Consider the following 20,785-nt stretch of genomic DNA (forward strand, 5'->3'; position numbering starts at 1 on the left):
TATTCAATACTGAAAAACAAAAGATTGGATTTTTTATGTTTAATGAAAATCCTAAATTAAAATTCTTGATATGAATATTAACAACTAAAAGAATTTCAAATCAGAAAAAACGGATACCTACAAAGGGATTATGAACAAACAAGCCGATTCAGATAAAAAAAATCGGATTGAGAAACTAATTATTCAAGAACGTGAAGAATTGAAAAATACAATGATTAGGAACAAAAATGATTACCATCTTCTTATTTGTCGACAACCACTTCATTTTAAGTTTTAGAACATAAATTTGTCGGTGAAGAAGACATACTTGGACCCTCCATTGAATCTTCTTTTGTTTTTGTACGTGAATAAAAAATTTTGATGATAATAGCTTTTTTAGTCAATTAAAAAAGAAAACTAAAAAAAAGGGAGAGATGAACAGTTTTTGACTAATATTTAGGGTTTAAAATTTTAATTAATTAAATTTATTTAATAAAAAATCTATTCTCATCCCATTAGGAAATCCAAGTTGGTACTTAAAATTTAGTTGGACTGCCACGTAGGATTACCGTTAGGGAGATAACAGAACTTAACGGAAGTGTGATCATTTCGTAACAAAATAATAACATAAGTGACTAAAACGTAACATTTCAAACATAAGTGACTAAAATATAACCTGAAACAAACAAAAGTAACTATTTTTATAGTTTTCCCTAAATATTAAATCGATTTAAAGATTTACATGATAAGTACAAATATTTTAATAAATTTAAAGAAAATATTAATAATATAAAAATTTAAAAAATATAAATTTATTTAAATTTTATATTAATGTAGATGCATCTTCCTTAACATTAAATCCTATTTCAAAAATAATTAAGAGAAAGGTCCATCACTTGAGTTACCCATCCTCTCCCAGTCATTAGTCAAATAGGACAAAAGGAAATTTGTGGGTCCTGCCTTCTTTCACTAAATAAAAGCATTTATTTTTTATTTTAAAAACAATGTTAAATTCGTATTTCTATTATTTATAAATTTAAAATTTAAAATTTTATTTTTATATTTTTATTTTTAAAAATTTAATTATTTTACTTTTTTTGAGATTTTAAAATTTAAAATTAAATTCATTTATAATAAGAAAAGGGATGTGAAAACACTAAAAAAGTGATTGGACCCAACCTTACCTATTCTTAGGGATTCATAGCAGCCATCCTTGACTAAGTTTTTTAGTTTAAAATTAAATCTATTTATTCATTTATAAAAAGAATTTGTTAAAATTTTAAAAATAATCAATATTTATATTTTTTCTTAACTTTTAATGAAACTTTAACAAAATTCACCTAATAAAAATTGGGTTAGTAATAAATAACTTCAATTATTCAAAATCTTAAAAAGAAATCAGCAACCAACCCTACTTGTTTTGCTGCTTTTCCTCATTTGTAGTGCTTTACTCTTTTTTGCCCGCTCCAGTCATCGTCTTCAAATAAGTTAGTCAAAAAAGGTATTAATTGATTTCTAAATTTTTATATTGTTTTTTCAAGTCTCAGAAACTGCAACAAACTAGGTTCCTTTTCATGCTTGCAATGACATACATTGCTTTTTGCTCCCACTTCAAGGGTGAATGTATTTTTTCATATTTTAGGAAGATCACATCTGCATATCTTATATTTGAATATGTGTCGATTATAGGAAAAAGCAAGACTCTTTAGCATAGTTCACTAAGATGCTGATACAAATTGTTTATGATTTGTGTTCTAGCTTGTTACAACTACAGAAAATGTGCTTCCAACATCCCATTAGGCACATTTTACTGTAGAAGAGTAAAACAGAAGGATTATCCTAGCATGTTAACTTACTATGAAAAACGGCAACGCTGCTATTGCATTGAAAAATCAAATAATAACATATTGGAATTACTCATGCATGATCTATGTTCTATTAATTTCTTTTCATCATTCGCGAGGGGAAATTTCTTGATTACATCTTTATAACTTCTAAAAGATCTTGTGGAATCCGTTCAGAAAATGACGTTATTTTTTAGCCATGTTTAGATACTTACAGCTGACTATGCATTTATTATTGTTTGGTTTCTAACATATTACATGTTATGCCGTACTCTTAACTGGCTGCCATGGACTTTGTTCTGAAAAAGATTGATAAACCATTGGAAAATCACAGAAGCCTTGATCAGCGTATGAATGAATTGAAAAGGAAAGTAATGGAATTGAACGGTGTGAAGGAAGATACAGATTCTAGAATGAACGCAGAGCTGCAGCCAAGAAAGAAACTCAAGACAGAAGTCCAGATATGGTTGGAAAATGTCGAAAGAATTAATGGCAAAGTTCAAAAACTTAATGAACAAATCGGTGAAAGCATTACTCTTACACGTGGATTTCATGCAGACGATGTGTTAAAGAGAACAAGAGAAGTTGAGGAACTTATTCAGCAAGGCAAATTTCAGGAAGGCTTGGTGGTTGACCATCCTCAATGGATTGAACAGGTTTTGTCGATTACAACTTTATCTGGTGAAAGTGCAAAGGCCTGTTTGGAAGAGATTTGGCAGTGCTTGATGGATGATGAGGTTGGAAAGATTGGAGTTTGGGGGATGGGTGGTGTGGGGAAAACAAGCATCATGAAGCTTATAAACAATCAACTCTTAAAAGAGATGGGGAAGTTCCATATTGTAATTTGGATCACTGTATCCAAGGACAAGAGTATTTCTAAGCTACAGAAAGACATGGAAAGTAAGATTGGAATAAGCTTTTGTGGTGATGAAGATGAAATAACAAGGGCAGGGATGCTGTTTGAAACACTGTCTCGGAAGAGTGGGCTTGTGATGATCTTGGACGATATATGGGAAGAGGTTTCCCTTGAGAAGGTTGGAATTCCTGAGCCATCTACTGGGAGTAAAATTGTCTTGACAACGAGATCTTTTGATGTGTGTCGAAAAATGAGTTGTAGAGCAATTAAAGTGAAGCCTTTGGTGGAAAAAGAGTCGTGGAAGTTGTTCTCGGAGATATTCCAAATGCTCCAGGGGTGGAACCAATTGCAAAAAAGGTTGCTAAGCGTTGTGGGGGTTTGCCCTTAGGAGTAATTACTGTAGCTTCTTGCATGAAGGGCATTGATTGTTAAAAATAGTGCATCTCAGTAGTTTATGTTCACTTTGTTGTTCATGTTTCTATTTTGCTTGGTCAAGTACTTTGTTCCTAAAATCTAGGAATAAGTCTTAATTTTCTGGAATAGTTTCTTTATGTATTTAAACCCTTTGCAGCATGTTAATAAATAATCAAGTTTTTCTCAACTATTTCTCTTGTTAACTACAAATTGCTTGCATCCCTGTTTTGTTTCATTGATGACCTTTCTGAATGGAGGAATGCACTAAAGGAATTAAGTGAACACAAACAAAGTGTTAATGGATTGGAAGATGAGGTGTTCCAGCAGTTGCGGTTTAGCTATGATCGTTTGAAGGATCTAAAACTTCAACATTGTTTCCTCAATTGTGCTTTATATCCTAAAGATTGGAGAATTGAAGAGAGAGATATTGTTCAACTATGGATTGCAGAAGGCTTGTGAAAGAAATGGATAGCAGGCAGGCAAAGTTTGACAGGGGTCATGCAATAATGAATAAACTCTTGAGCAATTGTTTGTTAGAAGTTTGTCAAGGAAGCGGCAATAAAAGATCAATAAGGATGCATGATCTTGTAAGGGACTTGGCATTACATATCACAAGTGCAAAACCTCGATCTTTGGTAAAAGCTGACATGGGATTAAGGGAGCCGCCAAATGTGCAAGAATAGAGTGAGTATTTGGAGAAGGTTCCATTGATATGGAATCGGGAGTTGGAAGTTCTGTATCCCTTGGAAATGTCACCACCAAAGTGTCCGATGCTCACAACATTGTTTCTGTCTGGCTGTGGTATAAAGAGTATTCCGGAAGGTTTCTTCAACCATATGGATGGACTCAAGATTCTTAAGCTTTCTCTTAATCCTATCAAGAGTTTCCCAAATTCCATATCAAATTTGAATAATCTCACTGCATTATTGCTTGCTTACTGTGATCATTTAGAGTATGTGCCATCGTTGTCAAAGCTTGGAGTTTTAAAAGAGTTGGATCTTCGAGGAACAAAAATCAAGGAAGTCCTTCATGGGATGCAAAACTTGTTGATTCTCAAGTACCTACATCTAGACCATTCGATCGTACTTGAGATCCCCAATGGAATATTGTCCAAACTTTCTTGCCTTCAAATTTTGTATGTTGGTGAAACATTGGTAAGTGGAAAGGAGGTTGGTAAGTTGAAGAAATTGGAAATGGTTGAAGGTGTTGGGAAGAAACCGAACAACCGAAACAAAGCGAAAGCACAACCGGTGTTCTTTCTCTCCTTATAACTCCTGTAAAAATTATGGCAAGCACAATAGCACAAGATATGTTCTCTAGCAACCTTAATCAACCACAAATCAACTAATGCAACCACAACAAAAATAAATAGAGACACCGATATTTTTACGTGGAAAACCCCTCTAAATTAAGGGTAAAAACCACGGGACTTTAGAGTCCGATAAAGAGCTCCACTATCATCAAATGTTCAACTACAAGATCACAATATCAAGCCTACAACAAGCATTCAACTCCGACAAGGCTAACAACATGTAATCTTTAGCAAAAGAGAGAAAAATGAGAGAACATCACCAAAAACGTAGCTGCTGAAAAATGGGTATTTCCGACGCTACAAGACTCGGATGAAAAATCCGAGCGTACAAAGTCAAGAACACCTTATCACCTAGCTGCTGTCCAAAAATCAGCTCAATCGAACCACGGATGGACCTTCGATCGAAGAGTTGATCACTGCTGCACCAAGCTTGAAAATCTGATTTTTTTTATATTCTCTTTCTCTCTATTTTTTCTTTAGCTCTCTGCAGAAAAATTTCTGCCCACTCCCGTTAATAAGCCAAAAAATTGGCTTTTGACAAAACCAAAAGAAAAAGGAAGGCAAAACATTTGTGCCAGAAAATATGGGTTTCCCACATAGTGGGACCCATACCCAACAAATCTCCCCCTCCAACTATGTGGGGAATGCCTCCATGCCGGAGGTCAAACAACATGCTTCAAACTTTCCTCTTGGTAAGGCCTTCGTCAACATATCAGCACCATTATCATTAGTGTGTATCTTCTCAAGCTCTAACAGCTTAGCTTCAAGAACATCTCGTATCCAATGGTACCTCACATCAATATGCTTAGATCTAGCATGAAAAGTTGAGTTCTTACCAAGATGAATAGCACTCTGGCTATTACAGTACAGGACATACTTCTCCTGAGTAAAACCAAGCTCATGCACAAACTTCTTCATCCAAAGCATCTCCTTACACGCTTCGGTTGCTGCAATGAACTCTGATTCGGTGGTGGACAATGCAACACACTTTTGCAGTCTCGATTGCCATGCCACAGCTCCCCCTGCATAAGTGATTAAGTAACCTGAAGTAGATCTCCTCGAGTCAATGTCTCCGGCCATGTCTGAATCTGTATACCCAACAAGAACAGGTTTCTCATTGCCGAAACAAAGTTTCATGTTGGAAGTGCCACGAAGATATCTCATAATCCACTTCACTGCATTCCAATGCTCTCTGCCTGGATTAGAAAGAAACCGACTAACTGTACCAACGGCATAAGCCAAGTCTGGTCTCGTGCAAACCATTGCGTACATCAAACTACCCACGGCTGAAGAGTAAGGAATTTTCTGCATCTCTTCCTTCTCCTTTTCTGTGGAAGGACTATGCTTAACACTCAATCTAAAGTGCATAGCAAAGGGAGTATTCACCGCTTTAGCTTTGTCCATACTAAACCTTTGAAGTACTTTCTCAATGTACCTCTCTTGTGATAACCATAATTTCTTGGCCTTTCTATCACGTGTCAGTCTTATGCCAAGAATTTGCTTTGCTGGCCCCAAATCCTTCATTGCAAAGGATTTACTCAACTCTTGTTTCAACTTCTCAATTCTAGAAGCATTCTGACCAACAATAAGCATATCATCAACATAGAGCAAAAGAATAATAAAATCATCACCAGAGAATCTTTTAACAAACACACAATGATCAGAAGTAGTCTTCTTGTAGCCTTGCTCCCCTATAACAGACTCAAACTTCTTGTACCATTGCCTTGGAGCTTGCTTCAAACCATACAAGCTCTTCTTCAATCTGCACACATAGTCCTTTTTCCCTTGTGCAACAAAACCCTCTGGCTGCTCCATGTAAAGCTCTTCTTCCAAGTCACCATGAAGAAAAGCAGTTTTCACATCCATTTGTTCAACCTCTAGGTCATAACAAGCTACCAAACTCAGTATAGTTCTGATAGAGGACATCTTCACAACCGGAGAAAATATTTCTTCAAAATCAACCCCCTTTTTCTGAGTATAACCCTTGACGACCAATCTAGCTTTGTATCGTGGAGATGAAGACTTCTCTTCTTGCTTCAACCTGTAAACCCACCGATTCTTCAAAGCTCTTTTGCCTTTAGGCAGTTTCACCAATTCAAAAGTATGGTTCTCATGCAAGGATTGAAGTTCGTCTTTCATCGCTTCAACCCACTGATCTTTGCATTCACTCTCCATAGCCTCTTCATAACATTCAGGTTCTCCCCCGTCAGTCAAAAGAACATATTCATCAGGAGAATACCTGACAGAAGATCGTCGATCTCTGGAAGACCTTCGAAGTGGAACTGCTGGTGGAGCTATAGGTGCTTGTTGTTGATCATTCATAACATCATCCATGGGAGTATCAAAGTCACCTATAGTCTGATGGTCACCACTAACATCACCATGCACAACATCCTGGATAGGATCTGGTGAAGAGTCTAGGGGAACCGGATTCACATCGATCAAGTCACCACTACCTTGTGAATCCACTTTCTCCGTCTTATCAATGTCATCAATGGTCTGATCCTCAATGAAGACAACATCTCTGCTTCTCACGAGTTTCTTCTGAACTGGATCATAGAGTCTATAACCAAACTCACCATCTAGACCATAACCAATAAAATGCATTGTCGAGCATTGGCATCCAACTTGGATCTTTCATCCTTTGGAACATGAACAAATGCTTTACAACCGAACACACGTAGGTGATCATATGACACGTCTTTACCAAACCAAACTCTATCTGGCACATCACCTTTCAAAGGAACACTAGGAGACAGATTTATCACATGTGTCACTGTATTCAAAGCTTCAGCCCAAAACGATCTTGGTAACTTTGCATCTGACAACAAACATCTGACTCTCTCAATCAATGTTCGGTTCATTCTTTCAGCTAACCCATTTAACTGTGGAGTCTTTGGTGGTGTTCTCTGATGTCTGATTCCCTGTCGCAGACAATACTCATGAAACGACCCTGTGTACTCGCCACCATTATCAGTACGAATGCACTTCAACTTCTTCCCAGTTTCCCTTTCAACTGATGCTTGAAACTGTTTAAACACCTCAAAGACTTGATTTTTAGACTTTAAAGTGTAAACCCATAGCTTTCTTGAACAATCATCAATGAAAGTCACAAAGTAAAGTGCACCACCATGTGATCTTACTTTTATCGGACCACAAACATCTGAATGGACCAACTCTAGCAACTCTGATTTCCTATGAGGAGGATGGCTTCTAAATGAAACTCTTTTCTGCTTTCCTGCTAGACAATGAGCACAATTCTTCAGTGTAGCATTCTTTAAACCTGAAAGTTGATTCTTCTTTGCTAAACAGTTAAGCCCCTTCTCACTCATGTGACTGAGTCGTTTATGCCACAACTCAGTTGAGTTGTCATTCAGTGTCACATTCACCGTCTCTCGAGAAGTCAAAGCTTGCATCAAGTACAAATTTGAGCTCTTCTTTCCTCGAGCCACAACCAAGGAGCCTTTAGTCAGCTTCCACTGCCCTTCACTGAAGGTGTTACAGAATCCCTCATCATCAAGCTTTCCTGCAGAAATCAAATTCAAACGGACATCCGGTGCATGTCTGACATCCTTGAGAGTTAACTTTGTTCCATTGTTACTTACCAAGCTAACATCTCCCATACCAATAACCGAAACCAAACCATCATTACCCATCTTCAATACCCCAAAATCACCAGGAGTATAAGATGTGAAGAATTCCTTCCTCGACGTGACATGAAGTGATGCACCAGTATCAATCACCCAACTAGTCTCGTCGCATGCTAGGTTGACCAAATTCTGATCACAAATAACTAACAAATCTTCACGAGTAACAGTAGCAACACGCTCGAATTTTTCATCGTCATTCCGGTCGTGTTTATCACCACCACTTTTGTTCTCTTTCTTCCACTTGAAGCAATATTTCTTGATATGGCCTTTCTTACCACAATGATGACACTCAAGATTCTTGTATCTCGATCTTGACTTGCTTCGGCTTTTATCTCTACCCTTTCCATCTTTGTCTCTGTTTCTCCCCCTGTTCTCGATAACCAACACCTCGGACTGTGATGTAGAACCCTGAGATCTTCTTCTAACCTCTTCATTCAACACACCACTCTTAGCCAAATCCAAAGTAATAATACCCTGTGGGGCAGAATTAATGAGTGAGACTCGAAAGGTCTCCCAAGAGTCTGGTAGAGTAGCAAGCAACCAAAGTCCTAAAATCTCGTCATCAAATTTGACACCCATACCAAGCAACTGATTCATCATACTCTGAAATTCACTAACATGGTCAGCTATAGACATTCCTTCTTTATATTTCAGCGCCATCATTTTCTTCAGCAAAAATAACTTGTTATTGCCCGACCTCGAAGCATACAAGCTTTCAAGCTTCTCCCACAATGTTCGAGCATGTGTCTCCTGATCAATGTGATTGTAAACATTTTCTTCAACAAATTGCCGAATAAAGCCACACACTTGTTGATGCTCAAATTCCCATTCTTCATCACTTTTCGAATCGGGTTTTTGAGTAGTAAAGACCGGAAGATGCAAAGCCTTCACAAACAACAAGTCCTTCATTTTATTCCGCCAAAGTTGATAATTTGTGCCATTCAACATAATCATCTTGCTCGTATTAATTTCCATAATTATCTGACACAATAACCAAGCTCTGGTACCAGTTTGTTGGGAAGAAACCGAACAACCGAAACAAAGCGAAAGCACAACCGGTGTTCTTTCTCTCCTTATAACTCCTGTAAAAATTATGGCAAGCACAATAGCACAAGATATGTTCTCTAGCAACCTTAATCAACCACAAATCAACTAATGCAACCACAACAAAAATAAATAGAGACACCGATATTTTTACGTGGAAAACCCCTCTAAATTAAGGGTAAAAACCACGGGACTTTAGAGTCCGATAAAGAGCTCCACTATCATCAAATGTTCAACTACAAGATCACAATATCAAGCCTACAACAAGCATTCAACTCCGACAAGGCTAACAACATGTAATCTTTAGCAAAAGAGAGAAAAATGAGAGAACATCACCAAAAACGTAGCTGCTGAAAAATGGGTATTTCCGACGCTACAAGACTCGGATGAAAAATCCGAGCGTACAAAGTCAAGAACACCTTATCACCTAGCTGCTGTCCAAAAATCAGCTCAATCGAACCACGGATGGACCTTCGATCGAAGAGTTGATCACTGCTGCACCAAGCTTGAAAATCTGATTGTTTTTTTATATTCTCTTTCTCTCTATTTTTTCTTTAGCTCTCTGCAGAAAAATTTCTGCCCACTCCCGTTAATAAGCCAAAAAATTGGCTTTTGACAAAACCAAAAGAAAAAGGAAGGCAAAACATTTGTGCCAGAAAATATGGGTTTCCCACATAGTGGAACCCATACCCAACAGAAGGGAGGTTTTACGACTTCCAAGACTTGAGCATGTATCTCCAAGGTTTTCATGGTCGAGAAGAGCCTCCTAAATATAACATCCATATGGGAATAAGACAATTTCCAATGGTCATTTTAACAACAAAAGGCATTGAATTAGGGGACTGCAATATCTCCAACTAGATTATGCTTCCACGTGACATTGAGGAACTGTATGTTGGTAACTGCACTTTCTGTTGTCACGTAAACTACCCACTTTTCTCCAGGTTTGTCCTAACCTCACTTGGCACCTTTTCCTCTCTTACATATCTTGAAATAAGGGATGTGAAAAAAATGAAGAAGTTGTTCTCTTCAAACTGCGTGCCGCTAAATTTAAAAGTGCTTAAGATTTCATTATGTGTCCAATTGGAGGAAATAATAGCATTAGATTTTGAATCGGTCCAAATGCCTATCATGAAATTTAGCCTTCTAAAATTAAAGAAACTTGAATTGGAATGGCTACTTGAGTTGAAGAATATTTGCAATGTTGATGCAGTGGTGGTTTGTGAATCTCTTAAAAGGATTGGCGTAAGAGATTGTCCGAAATTAAAAAGAATGCCTCTTAAACTTCCCCAAGTCCGACCATTTTCATCTCTTAAACTTCGTATTTATGTAAAGCCAAAAAAGTGGTGGGAATCAGTGGAATGGGATGATCTTGATGCCAAGTCTCTTTTGAAGCGCTTCGTGAATTTTGTAATCTGGTAACCTCTTTTGTAGAGTGTCCCAAAACTATGATGAATGCAATTCCTAAGTGTTCTATTTATTTCAATCAAACCTGCTTCCTTTTTAATAATGAGCTTTCAATATTTGTATTTTTACTGTACTTTGTTATTTATTCATAATGTCTTGCTTTTCCATTCTCTACTTTTTTGCTTTAGAGTAGTTTATATCAACATGACATATAATTAGAATTGTGTAAAAATTTCTCAAACTTAAAACCAAAAAAAAAAAATTAAATTCCTGTTTTTTTTTGTACTCAATTGAGTATTTAAACTTTTAAAATGTATAAAAAAGTCCTTAAACTTTTCAAAATAACAATTAAACCCCTGCCCTTTTTTTTCTACTTAATTGAGTGCTTGAATTGTCAAAATGCATCAAAGAGGCTCTTTGACCTTTAAAAAGCCACTTCGTGTTACAACCACAACGTGACATGTGACAAAAAAATTATAAAAAATAAAAATAGTTAAATTTTAATAAAAACATAAAAAATATATAAAATTTTATAAAAATTATAAAATGCATCAAAATGGCTCTTTAAACATTTAACTTTAATCCTTGACTGTTAAAATTAATGATCTCCAATTTTTTCAATTAAAATCATCTTATGTCGCAATACAACATAACTTATGGCGAAAAATAATAAAAATAAAAGTCTTATAGAAAAAATTATAAATTACTTCTTTTGATACGATAATTTTTATGATTTTTTACGACTTTATAAAATTTTATAATTTTTTTTACAATTCTTATAATTTTTTCCTATTTTTATTAAATTTTAAATATTTTTATTAAAATTTAAAATTTTTAATCATTTTTACTGCATATCGTGGTTATAACACGCGATGACTCTTAAAGTTAGTAGTTAAAGAACTTTTTAAATATATTTTGACAGTTTAAATATCTAATTGAGTAAAAAAACAGAGCTTTAATTTATTTTTAAAAAAAAGTTAGATGGATTTTTATATCATTAAACCATTTTTATTATCATCAAAATAGGATTGTAATAAATTATTTCAGCAGATTAGCATGCAACAAATGTAACTTTTTAGCAATGAAGGTGGGATTGATCTGAGTTGAATCGGGGTGAGTTAATTGAGTTGGAAATATTTATTTTCAACAAAAATAGCTGACCGTTGACTCTGCAGGTGCCAAAAGTTTTATTAGTATTATTTCTTTTATGGAAATAAAGCTGATTCTTCTTCTTTTCATTTCTGAATCTTCCATGGCACCTTCCCTCTTTCAACTTGGTCTTTCCTCCAGCTTTCCTTCTTCCTAAAATTATTAATCATTTTCATGGGTGTTTTGCGTTTTTGTTCCTTCACTGGCAAACACAAGTATCAGGTAACTTTAATTTCTAATTCTCTATTTCTTTTGATTTTTACAAATCCTGAGAAAATTTGTGCTTGTTCTTGAAATATTTCTATGCTTTTGCTTCCTATATTTTCTAAGATCTTCCCTTGACTCACTTTTGATTTGGGTTTTGTTTCCTTTTCAACTTTTTGCTGAAAATCTGTTCATATGCTTTAGTTTTCTGGTTTCTTCATGATTAAGATGCACAAATTTGATCAAGCAAGTACCATAGCCAGGATTAAAAGCTGGAAAAACCCATGTAATCTCTTAAAGCCTACATTTAGGTGGTGAATTTAAGTCTATAAAATGTGCAATTAAACTGAAGTTGCTGGAAATCTATTGAAAGAGGTTCTTAAGGGGGTTTTTGTTTTTTTAAATATCTGTTGCTATCTTGAAATTTATTGTTTAAACTCCACTTCTTTTTGCAGGTATCCAGATATCATTTCAAGAAACAAGCCTATTTCTATATTTCTATCCAAAATCAGTGTCTCATTTCCTTGAGATGGGTTCAGCAATAAAACATTTCGTGTACGTAGAAGTTTTTATTTCAATGTGAACAGTTATGGATGTCTTAATAGAGTTCTTTTTGTTATTTTTACTTATGTTTTTGCAGTATTTGGCCTTTGGTTTATGAGCAGTACTTTTCAAGTTACATTATTCAAAATTAATTTTTAAGCTATCAGTAATAAGAAAATGAAAAATTTGTTCCCAAAACTGACAAAAGCATGAAGCTCAGTATTATAAATTATACTAAATTCCTTAGCAATGACCAGTTCTTTTACCAAAATTAAAATGTATGCTTAGATGTCAATTCTTATGCTTGTATGGTATTGGTGTTGTGCAGGGAGTTAGTTGAACAAGCAGGAACTGTTTTTGAAGTTGCAAACACTATACGGGGTTTAGTTGAAAACCATTGGGAATTCCCTAAAGGCATTGATCAGAATGTAAATAATCTGAAGAGAAAAAGAGATGAACTAAATGGTCAGAAAGAAGACGTTGAATCAAGAATAAAATCAGAGCTGCGTCCGAGAAAGAAGGTCAAGAAAGAAGTTGATCTGTGGATTGAAAATGTAAAAAGGATAAATGGGGAAATTCCTAATCTCGAATCCAAAGTTAGAGGTAGCAGCTTTTTCCCTCGTGGATTTCTTGTTAAGAATGTTCGTAAGAAGGAAGAAGAAGTTGAAGAATTGCTTGAAAAGGGTAGATTTTCTGATGATTTGGTTGTCAACGATCTTTCGTGGATTGGTCAGGTGTTGCCAACACCGAGCTTAGTCGTTGAAACAATAAAATGTAAAAAGAATGAGATTATGCAACACTTGAGGAATGACGAGGTTCAAAAGATTGGAGTTTATGGAATGCCAGGAGTTGGGAAAACAAGTGTTGTCACGCTTGTCAACAATGAACTCTTAAAAGGTGAAATCGAGTTCAAGATCATAGTATGGGTCACTGTAGCGAGGAACTGTAGTGTTATTGAACTGCAGAATAAGATTGCAAAGGCAATGAATGTCAGTATTTCCGAAGATGAAGACGAGACTTTAAGAGCAGGGATGTTGTCTGAAATTTTGAGTGAAAAGGGTAGATTTGTTTTAATATTGGATGATGTATGGGAGAGATTTTGCTTTGAAAAAGTTGGAATTCCTGAGTCTTCTAAGGGTAAATTAGTGTTGACATCTCGATCATTGGATGTATGTCGACGAATGGATTGTCAAGTTGTAAAAATGGAGCCACTTTCGAATGAAGATGCATGGACATTGTTCTCGGACAAGGTTGGTCAAAACCTAATGAGTTCTATAGATTTACAACCGATTGCAAAATCTATCGTTGAGCGTTGTGCCGGTTTACCGTTGGTGATAGTTATAGTTGCCAGTAGCATGAGAAGTGAAGATAGTTTTCCAATATGGAGGAATGCGCTTGCAGAATTGAACCGAAACATATCGAGTATCATCGAAATTAAAGACAAGGTGTATCAACAACTGTGATTCAGCTACGATCGATTGAAAGATCAAAGAATCCAAAATTGTTTCCTTACTTGTGCATCGTATCGTGAAGACTCGGGAATTCTAAAGGAACAATTGATAAGGGATTGGGTTGGAAAGGGATTAATAGAGGAAATGGGTAGCTTGGAAGCAAACATGGACAAGGGACAAGCAATACTAAGAACATTAGTAGAGAATTGCTAGTTAGAAAATGTAGGAAATGAAAGAGTAAGAATGCATGATCTTGTAATAGATATGGTTAAACTTATCACTCAAGATTTGTATGAATCATAAATTAACATTGCACATGTATGGTTGGGTCTCTTACACTTTTTATTTTAGATGAATTAAAATGATACACTAAATTCACTATTCAATCATTTTTGGTTTGGGATTATTTCCCAAAGTAAGTTTTATTTATGAAAGTAATTGGATAGCCTATTAATAAGAATGGAAAAAGTATTTTGTTCCAAATTTTAAACAGAAACTTTTCAAACTCTAAATCACTACCTGTTTCTTTTAGGCTCTAAATTATTTTTGCTACAATTGCTTGTTGAATTGAGAATCTAAATCAAGGTCTAACCTTAACCAAAGTTTAATTGATTTTATACAAATGTTGAGTCATTACTGGATAAAGAAATCTTTTAAAATATTTATCATCAACTTTAAATCCTATTTATAAATCATTAAGAAAACCGTGTGGGTCCTTTCCTCGTCTTTTTCCATAGCAGCCTTCTTTGACCAACTAAAAACCATCTCATTAGTTTAAAAACTAAATCATATTTTATCAAAGGAGTGGTTGGTAGGGTACATTTAAATTATATTTGTATATGGAAGCGGTGGAAAAGTTTTATTTAAATATTATTCAAGTTTTTGTATTTTTTTATTTAGAATTTAATTTTTTTTTGTAAATTTAAAATTTTGGATTTAATTATTAATATTGTTAGGTTTTTTTAATTTAATAATGTAATATTTTGAAATAAAAATATTAATATTATAATGAATTTAAATTTAATAAAAGAATTTTAATTATATTATTATATTAAAAAATTTAAATTTGAAAAAAAATAAAAAACTTAAATTCTTAAAAATATAAATAAATGGACTAAGTTTTAAATATATGAAGAATATAAAGGATTCCAACATACTTTAACCAATAAATTAAGTGTTTCCCAACCAATAAACAAATTTAATTATCATATAGAAAATAGCAAAATATAGAGCATATTGACTAGGATTTCCTTTAATTAGTAGTGCAAGCTGACTAAGCTTTGATTTACTTTTCTTAAAGTCATTGCCGTGAAGCTCTTTCTAAGACTGAAACTTGCTTTTCGTACTGCTTTCCTAAAAAATGTATTTCCTTTGTTGTATCAATGGCTTTCGCACCTGTTTCCTCTGGAGTGGCTCTTTCTAGTAGTTTGGCATCATATTATCAAGAGTTTCATTTCTGCTCATCATCACCCATCCAACAAGTTAGTATATTTATTCTTCTTTCAAATCTCTTAAACTGTAACATACTATAATTTCATTTTCATGCTTGCAATTACTTTTGTTGCCATTTTCTTGGTAAGTATCGTTGTCTTTTTCATATATGTCGATAATCGTAAAATATGTAACTAAAATGACGAGTTGTTGAGGTTGATTCTGAATGTTTTTTTACTCCTTTTATAATTTCAAAAATAACTATATTTTAAAAAAATAAACTCATTTATTTTATAAAAATTTCCATTTTTAAATTTTTCATATTTTAGATTTTTTTTAAGATTTTATGGATTTTTATTTCAAGTATACAATGAATCTGTAGAACCATTGGTTCAGATTCGTTTTAAAATGTATTTTTCTACTAATTATGTATATTAATTTTAAAAACAGTAAATAACTTTCCTTAAAACAAATAAATTTCATATTTTGAAATAAATTAAAATTTTATTACTTAAATTGTTTATAATCATCTTAAAATATGGAATTTATTTTAAATTCATTACTTAATTAAGAAAAAAAAATTAAAATGATCTATAATCAATTTTTTATGACATGCCCCGCCATTCTATTGATTGTCCACCCTACAGTGATTACCAATAAAAAGAAAATTTTAAGTATGAAGTACTTAAAAATTACCAAATTCAAATACCTTTATATATATATTAATATTTTATCCAAAAGTTTGATATTTTTATTAAGATTTTAATTTAAAAATAAATCTATTTATTCATTTATAAAAAAAATTAGTTAAAATTCTTCGGTATTTCAGCTTTCAGCAGTGGTTTCCTTTGTGCTGTAGGTGAAAGTAAGATTAGGTGAGTGAAAGGCAGCTACATAAAACCCTTTGGAGTGGCTCTCTTCTACCAGTTTCCCATCATATTATCAGCAACTTTTGCTGGCTTTCCTCATTTGTGGTCACCATCACCCATCCAACAAGTTAGTCAGAAAAGGTATTTATTGAATTTCACCTTTTTATTGTTCTTTCAAGTCTCATAAACTGCAACAAACTTGGTTCCTTTTCATGCTTGCAATGACATACATTGCTTTTTGCTTCATGCTCATTAACTATATATGTTGCCCACTTCAAGGGTGAGTGTCAGTTATTTTCATATACTAGGAGTAGGAATATCACATCTATGTATCTTATATCTGAAGACATGTGTTAGAATATAGAAAAATCAAGACTCTATAGCAGAGCTCACTAACTACAACTTGATACAAATTGTTTATTATTTGTGTTCTAACTTGGTACAACTACTGTTCATGTGCTTCCAAGATCCCATTTGGCACATTTTACTGTAGAAGAGTAAAAGAAGAAAAATGATCCTAGCATTGGAACTGAGAATAGGATTTGCTTTCTAAAGTATAATTTACAAATTTGTAATCCCCTATTTCGGAGCTTAATAACTGTATGTAGAAATTTTAGCATGTTAACATACTATGAAAAATGACACTGAAACAACAAAAGCTGCTATTGCATTAAAAATCAAGTAATAACATTTTAGACTTAAGGTAATTTATTTGGATTGACTTTAGATATCTATTTTCTATTAATTTCATTTCATCATTTTGTGAGGGAAATTTTCTTGATTACATCTTTATTACTTGTGAAATTTCTTGTGGAATCTGTTAAAAAGATTATGTTATTTTTTAGCCATGGTTAGATACATACAGCTGACTATGCATTATTATTTAGTTTCTAACATATTACATGTTATGCAGTACTCTTAACTTACAGCCATGGAATTTGCTCTGAATAAGATTGATAAACACTGGGACAATAACAGAAGCCTTAATCAGCATATGAATGACCTGAAAAGGAAAGTAGTAGAATTGAATGGTATGAAGGAAGATACTGATTCTAGAATGAGCGCAGAGCTGCTGCCAAGAAAGAAACTCAAGAGGGAAGTCCAGATATGGTTGGAAAATGTCGAAAGAATCAATGGTGAAGTACAAAGCCTTGACGGACAAATAGGTGAAAGCAGTCGTTTTACACGTGGATTTCATGCAGACGATGTGTTAAAGAGGACAAGGGAAGTTGAGGAACTTATTCAACGCGGAAAATTTCAAGATGGTTTGGTGGTTGACGATCCTCAATTGATTGGACAGGCTTTGTCGACGACAACTTTATCGGGTGAAGGTGCAAAGGCCTGTGTAGAAGAGATTTGGCAGTGCTTGATGGATGACAAGGTTCGACAGATTGGCGTTTGGGGGATGGGTGGTGTGGGGAAAACAAGCATCATGAAGCGTATAAACAATCGACTCGTAGAAGGGATGGGGAGGTTCAATATTGTGATTTGGACCACTGTATCCAAGGAGATGAGTATTGCTAAACTACAAAAAGACATTGCAAGTCAAATTAAGTAAATTTTTGTGATGATGAATGTGAAACAAGAAAGGAAGGGATGCTGTTTGAAAGATTGTCTGGGAAGAGTAGGTTTGTGGTGATCTTGGACGATATATGGGAAGAGGTTTCCCTTGAGAAGGTTGAAATTCCTGAGCCATCTACTGGGAGTAAATTAGTCTTGACAACGAGATCTTTTGATGTATGTCGAAAAATGAGTTGTAGAGCAATTAAAGTGAAGCCTTTGGTGGAAAAAGAGTCGTGGAAGTTGTTCTCGGAGAAGGTGGGTCGGGATATTCTAAATGTTCCAGGGGTGGAACCAATTGCAAAAAAGATTGCTAAGCGTTGTGCGGGTTTGCCCTTGGGAGTAATTACTGTAGCCTCTTCTATGAAGAACGTTGATGACCTTTGTGAATGGAGGAATGCACTAAAGGAACTAAGTGATCGTAAAAAAAGTGTTAATGGATTGGAAGAAGAGGTGTTCCAGCAGTTGCGATTCAGTTATGATCGTTTGAAGGATCCAAAACTTCAACATTGTTTCCTCAGTTGTGCATTATATCCTGAAGATTCGGAAGTTGAGGAGAGAGAGCTTGTTCAACTTTGGATTGCAGAAGGGCTTGTGGAAGAAATGGATAGCAGGCAGGCAGAGTTTGACAGGGGTCGTGCAATAATGAATAAACTCAAAAACAATTGTTTGTTAGAAGATTTTTCTAAATGGGGCAATGAAAGACGGGTAAAGATGCATGATCTTGTAAGAGATATGGCATTACATATCACAAGTGCAAACCCTCGATTTTTGGTCAAAGCAGGCAAGGGATTAATGGAGCCACCAAATGTGCAAGAATGGAGTGAGGATTTGGAGAAGGTTTCATTGATGAGAAGTAGGGAGTTAGAAGTTCTGTATCCCTTGGAAATGTCACCTCCAAAGTGTCCGATGCTCACAACATTGTTGCTGCCTGGTTGTGGTATAAAGAGTATTCCGGAAGGTTTCTTCAACCATATGGATGGACTCAAGATTCTTAAGCTTTCTCTTAATCCTATCAAGAGTCTCCCAAATTCCATATCAAATTTGAAGAATCTCACTGCATTATTGCTTGCTTTCTGTAACAAGTTAGACGATGTGTCATATTTGTCAAAGCTTCGAGTTCTAAAAGAGTTGGATCTTGAAGGAACAGCGATCAAGGAAGTCCCTCATGGAATGCAAAACTTGTCCAGCCTAAAGTACCTAAATTTGGATAATTTATATACGAATGTAAATGAGATCCCAAGTGGAATCTTGTCAAGACTTTCTTGCCTTCAAGATTTAAATGTTGGTCGAACATTGATAAGCGGAAAGGAGGTTAGTGAGTTGAAGAAATTGGAAACCTTTAAAGGGAGCTTTTACGACTTTGACAACTTGAACATGTATCTCCAAGCTTTTCATGGTCGAGAAGATCTTATTCAATTCATCATCCTTGTGGGTAAAAGAAAATGGAAAACGAATATTTATACATCCAAAAGGATTGAATTATGGGATTGTGATATCTATCCCAACCGGATTATGCTTCCACGTCACATTGAGGAATTGCATGTCTTTCAGTGCGCTTATTATGGTCATGAAGAATACCCGATTTTCTCCAGATTTGTCCTAAGTTCACTTGGCACCTTTTCCTCCCTTAAATATCTTGTTATATGGAACATAGACAATGTGAAAAAGTTGTTCTCTCCAAACTCCATGCCGCTAAATTTAAAAGAGCTTAAGATTTCGGAATGTTGGCAACTGGAGGAAATAATAGCATCAGAAGAAACTGGAAGGGAGGAAAGAGGAAGGGTTACCACGGAATTTTGTCTTCCAGAATTAAAGAACGTTGATCTAGAATTTCTACCTGAATTAAAGAGCATTTGCAGTGTTGATGCAGTAGTGGTTTGTGAATCTCTTGAATGGTTTAAGGTTACACTCTGTCCGAAATTAAAAAGGATGCCTCTTAAACTTCCCCAAGTCCTACCATCTTCACCTCCTAAACTTCGTATTTATGCAGATCAAAAGAAGTGGTGGGAATCAGTGAAATGGGATGATCCTGATACCAAATCTCTTTTGAAGCCCATTGTGAGTTTTGTAGTTAAGAGACCGGAGAGGGTCCGGATGTTAGATGAATTGCGATTAGAGTATGATAAATTACAATCAGAGCTGGCTAAATTGACATTAGAGCAATTAGAGCGGAAGAAATTGATATTAGAGCAATTAGAGCAGGATAAATTGCAATTGCAGTTAGAGAAATTAGAGCAGGATAAATTGCAATTGCAATTAGAGCGGGATAAATTGATATTAGAGCAATTAGAGCAGGATAAATTGCAATTGCAATTAGAGCAGGATGAATTGCAATTGCAATTAAAGCAATTAGAGGGGGATAAATTGATATTAGAGCGGGATTTATGGAAAGTTAAGCTGAATTTACGGAAATTAGTGGTGGATGAAATGGAATTAGAGGTGGATAAATTCATGTTAAATTTGGAGCTTTGAATATATTTATTTGTAATCCAACCAAAAAGACTTAACTTTGTTATGTATTCATAATGTGTTGCTTTTCCATTCTCTAGTTTTTTGCTTCAAACATGCCCATACATACCATAATCGATCTTGAAAACGATGACCTCACATAATATTATGAATAATATAAACATTAAAAAAATAGCAGAGGATGGAATCTAAAATTTGATTCATCGTTAACATAATGGCATAATTAAAAGTTGACTCAATTTTCTAAAGGCAAAATTAAAACTTCAAGGAATTAAATTTATCCAAAAATATAATAGTTTTGGAAAGGATAGGAAGAAACTGAGTAGTGTTGTAATTCTGGAACTGAAGTTCAATTTTAATTACTTTCACCGCGCATTAGGAATAAGTAGAAACTCGAGCTAAATATAGCTTCAAAAATTAGTGAAGTTAGTAACTACTAACTACTGGTTCATTATTACTCTTTCACTTACCCAAATTACAGAAAAAGGGTCAGAAACAATTTTGGTATTTTTTTTAAAAAAAATAAACTTAAAAGACATGGGTTCATGAGCCAAGCTTCAATTTGATATTTTCAATTTCAGAACAGCCCAGCCTAATTTA

The 20,785-nt window shown here is 34.5% G+C and overlaps 4 protein-coding genes across 6 annotated transcripts; all 4 read left to right on the forward strand.

The window, feature by feature from the left end:
- The first annotated feature begins 1,396 nt into the window (after positions 1-1,396).
- Positions 1,397-3,280, forward strand: LOC121209389 (probable disease resistance protein At4g27220). Its single transcript, XM_041080004.1, has 2 exons — positions 1,397-1,480; positions 2,132-3,280. The coding sequence occupies exon 2, from the start codon at positions 2,174-2,176 to the stop codon at positions 3,065-3,067; it is 894 nt and encodes a 297-aa protein (XP_040935938.1). The 5' UTR covers positions 1,397-1,480; positions 2,132-2,173; the 3' UTR covers positions 3,068-3,280.
- An 8,437-nt stretch (positions 3,281-11,717) lies between these two features.
- LOC107902731 (putative disease resistance protein At3g15700) lies at positions 11,718-14,239 on the forward strand. Of its 2 annotated transcripts, none has more exons than XM_016828864.1 (3): positions 11,718-11,877; positions 12,315-12,414; positions 12,731-14,239. In XM_016828864.1, exons 2-3 carry the CDS (start codon positions 12,389-12,391, stop codon positions 13,863-13,865), a joined length of 1,161 nt encoding a protein of 386 aa, XP_016684353.1. In that variant the 5' UTR covers positions 11,718-11,877; positions 12,315-12,388; the 3' UTR covers positions 13,866-14,239. The 2 variants fall into 2 exon arrangements, with proteins under 2 accessions (XP_016684353.1, XP_016684349.1); XM_016828860.2 differs by lacking the exon at positions 11,718-11,877 and adding an exon at positions 11,918-12,145.
- An 899-nt stretch (positions 14,240-15,138) lies between these two features.
- On the forward strand, positions 15,139-20,257 carry LOC107902717 (probable disease resistance protein At4g27220). 2 transcript variants are annotated; one of them, XM_016828852.2, is made up of 3 exons: positions 15,139-15,334; positions 16,144-16,294; positions 17,067-20,257. In XM_016828852.2, the coding sequence occupies exon 3, from the start codon at positions 17,750-17,752 to the stop codon at positions 20,186-20,188; it is 2,439 nt and encodes an 812-aa protein (XP_016684341.1). In that variant the 5' UTR covers positions 15,139-15,334; positions 16,144-16,294; positions 17,067-17,749; the 3' UTR covers positions 20,189-20,257. The 2 variants fall into 2 exon arrangements, with proteins under 2 accessions (XP_016684341.1, XP_016684345.1); XM_016828856.2 differs by having other exon boundaries at positions 15,330-15,428.
- On the forward strand, positions 17,085-17,711 carry LOC107960562 (disease resistance protein RFL1-like). The gene has a single exon (XM_016896897.1). It carries the CDS (start codon positions 17,085-17,087, stop codon positions 17,709-17,711), a length of 627 nt encoding a protein of 208 aa, XP_016752386.1.
- Positions 20,258-20,785: the final 528 nt, after the last annotated feature.

This window comes from Gossypium hirsutum, chromosome A11 (assembly GCF_007990345.1).
Source record: "Gossypium hirsutum isolate 1008001.06 chromosome A11, Gossypium_hirsutum_v2.1, whole genome shotgun sequence".
In the NCBI taxonomy this organism is placed as follows: Eukaryota; Viridiplantae; Streptophyta; class Magnoliopsida; order Malvales; family Malvaceae; genus Gossypium; species Gossypium hirsutum.

Coding starts and splice junctions, on each gene's coding strand:
- LOC121209389 (XM_041080004.1), top strand. CDS start 2,174: ATGAATGAATTGAAAAGGAAAGTAATGGAATTGAACGGTGTGAAGGAA.
- LOC107902731 (XM_016828860.2), top strand. CDS start 12,079: ATGATTAAGATGCACAAATTTGATCAAGCAAGTACCATAGCCAGGATT. Junction 12,146..12,314: donor TAAAAGCTGGAAAAACCCAT/GTAATCTCTTAA, acceptor TTCTTTTTGCAG/GTATCCAGATATCATTTCAA. Junction 12,415..12,730: donor TCAGCAATAAAACATTTCGT/GTACGTAGAAGT, acceptor GGTGTTGTGCAG/GGAGTTAGTTGAACAAGCAG.
- LOC107960562 (XM_016896897.1), top strand. CDS start 17,085: ATGGAATTTGCTCTGAATAAGATTGATAAACACTGGGACAATAACAGA.
- LOC107902717 (XM_016828852.2), top strand. CDS start 17,750: ATGCTGTTTGAAAGATTGTCTGGGAAGAGTAGGTTTGTGGTGATCTTG.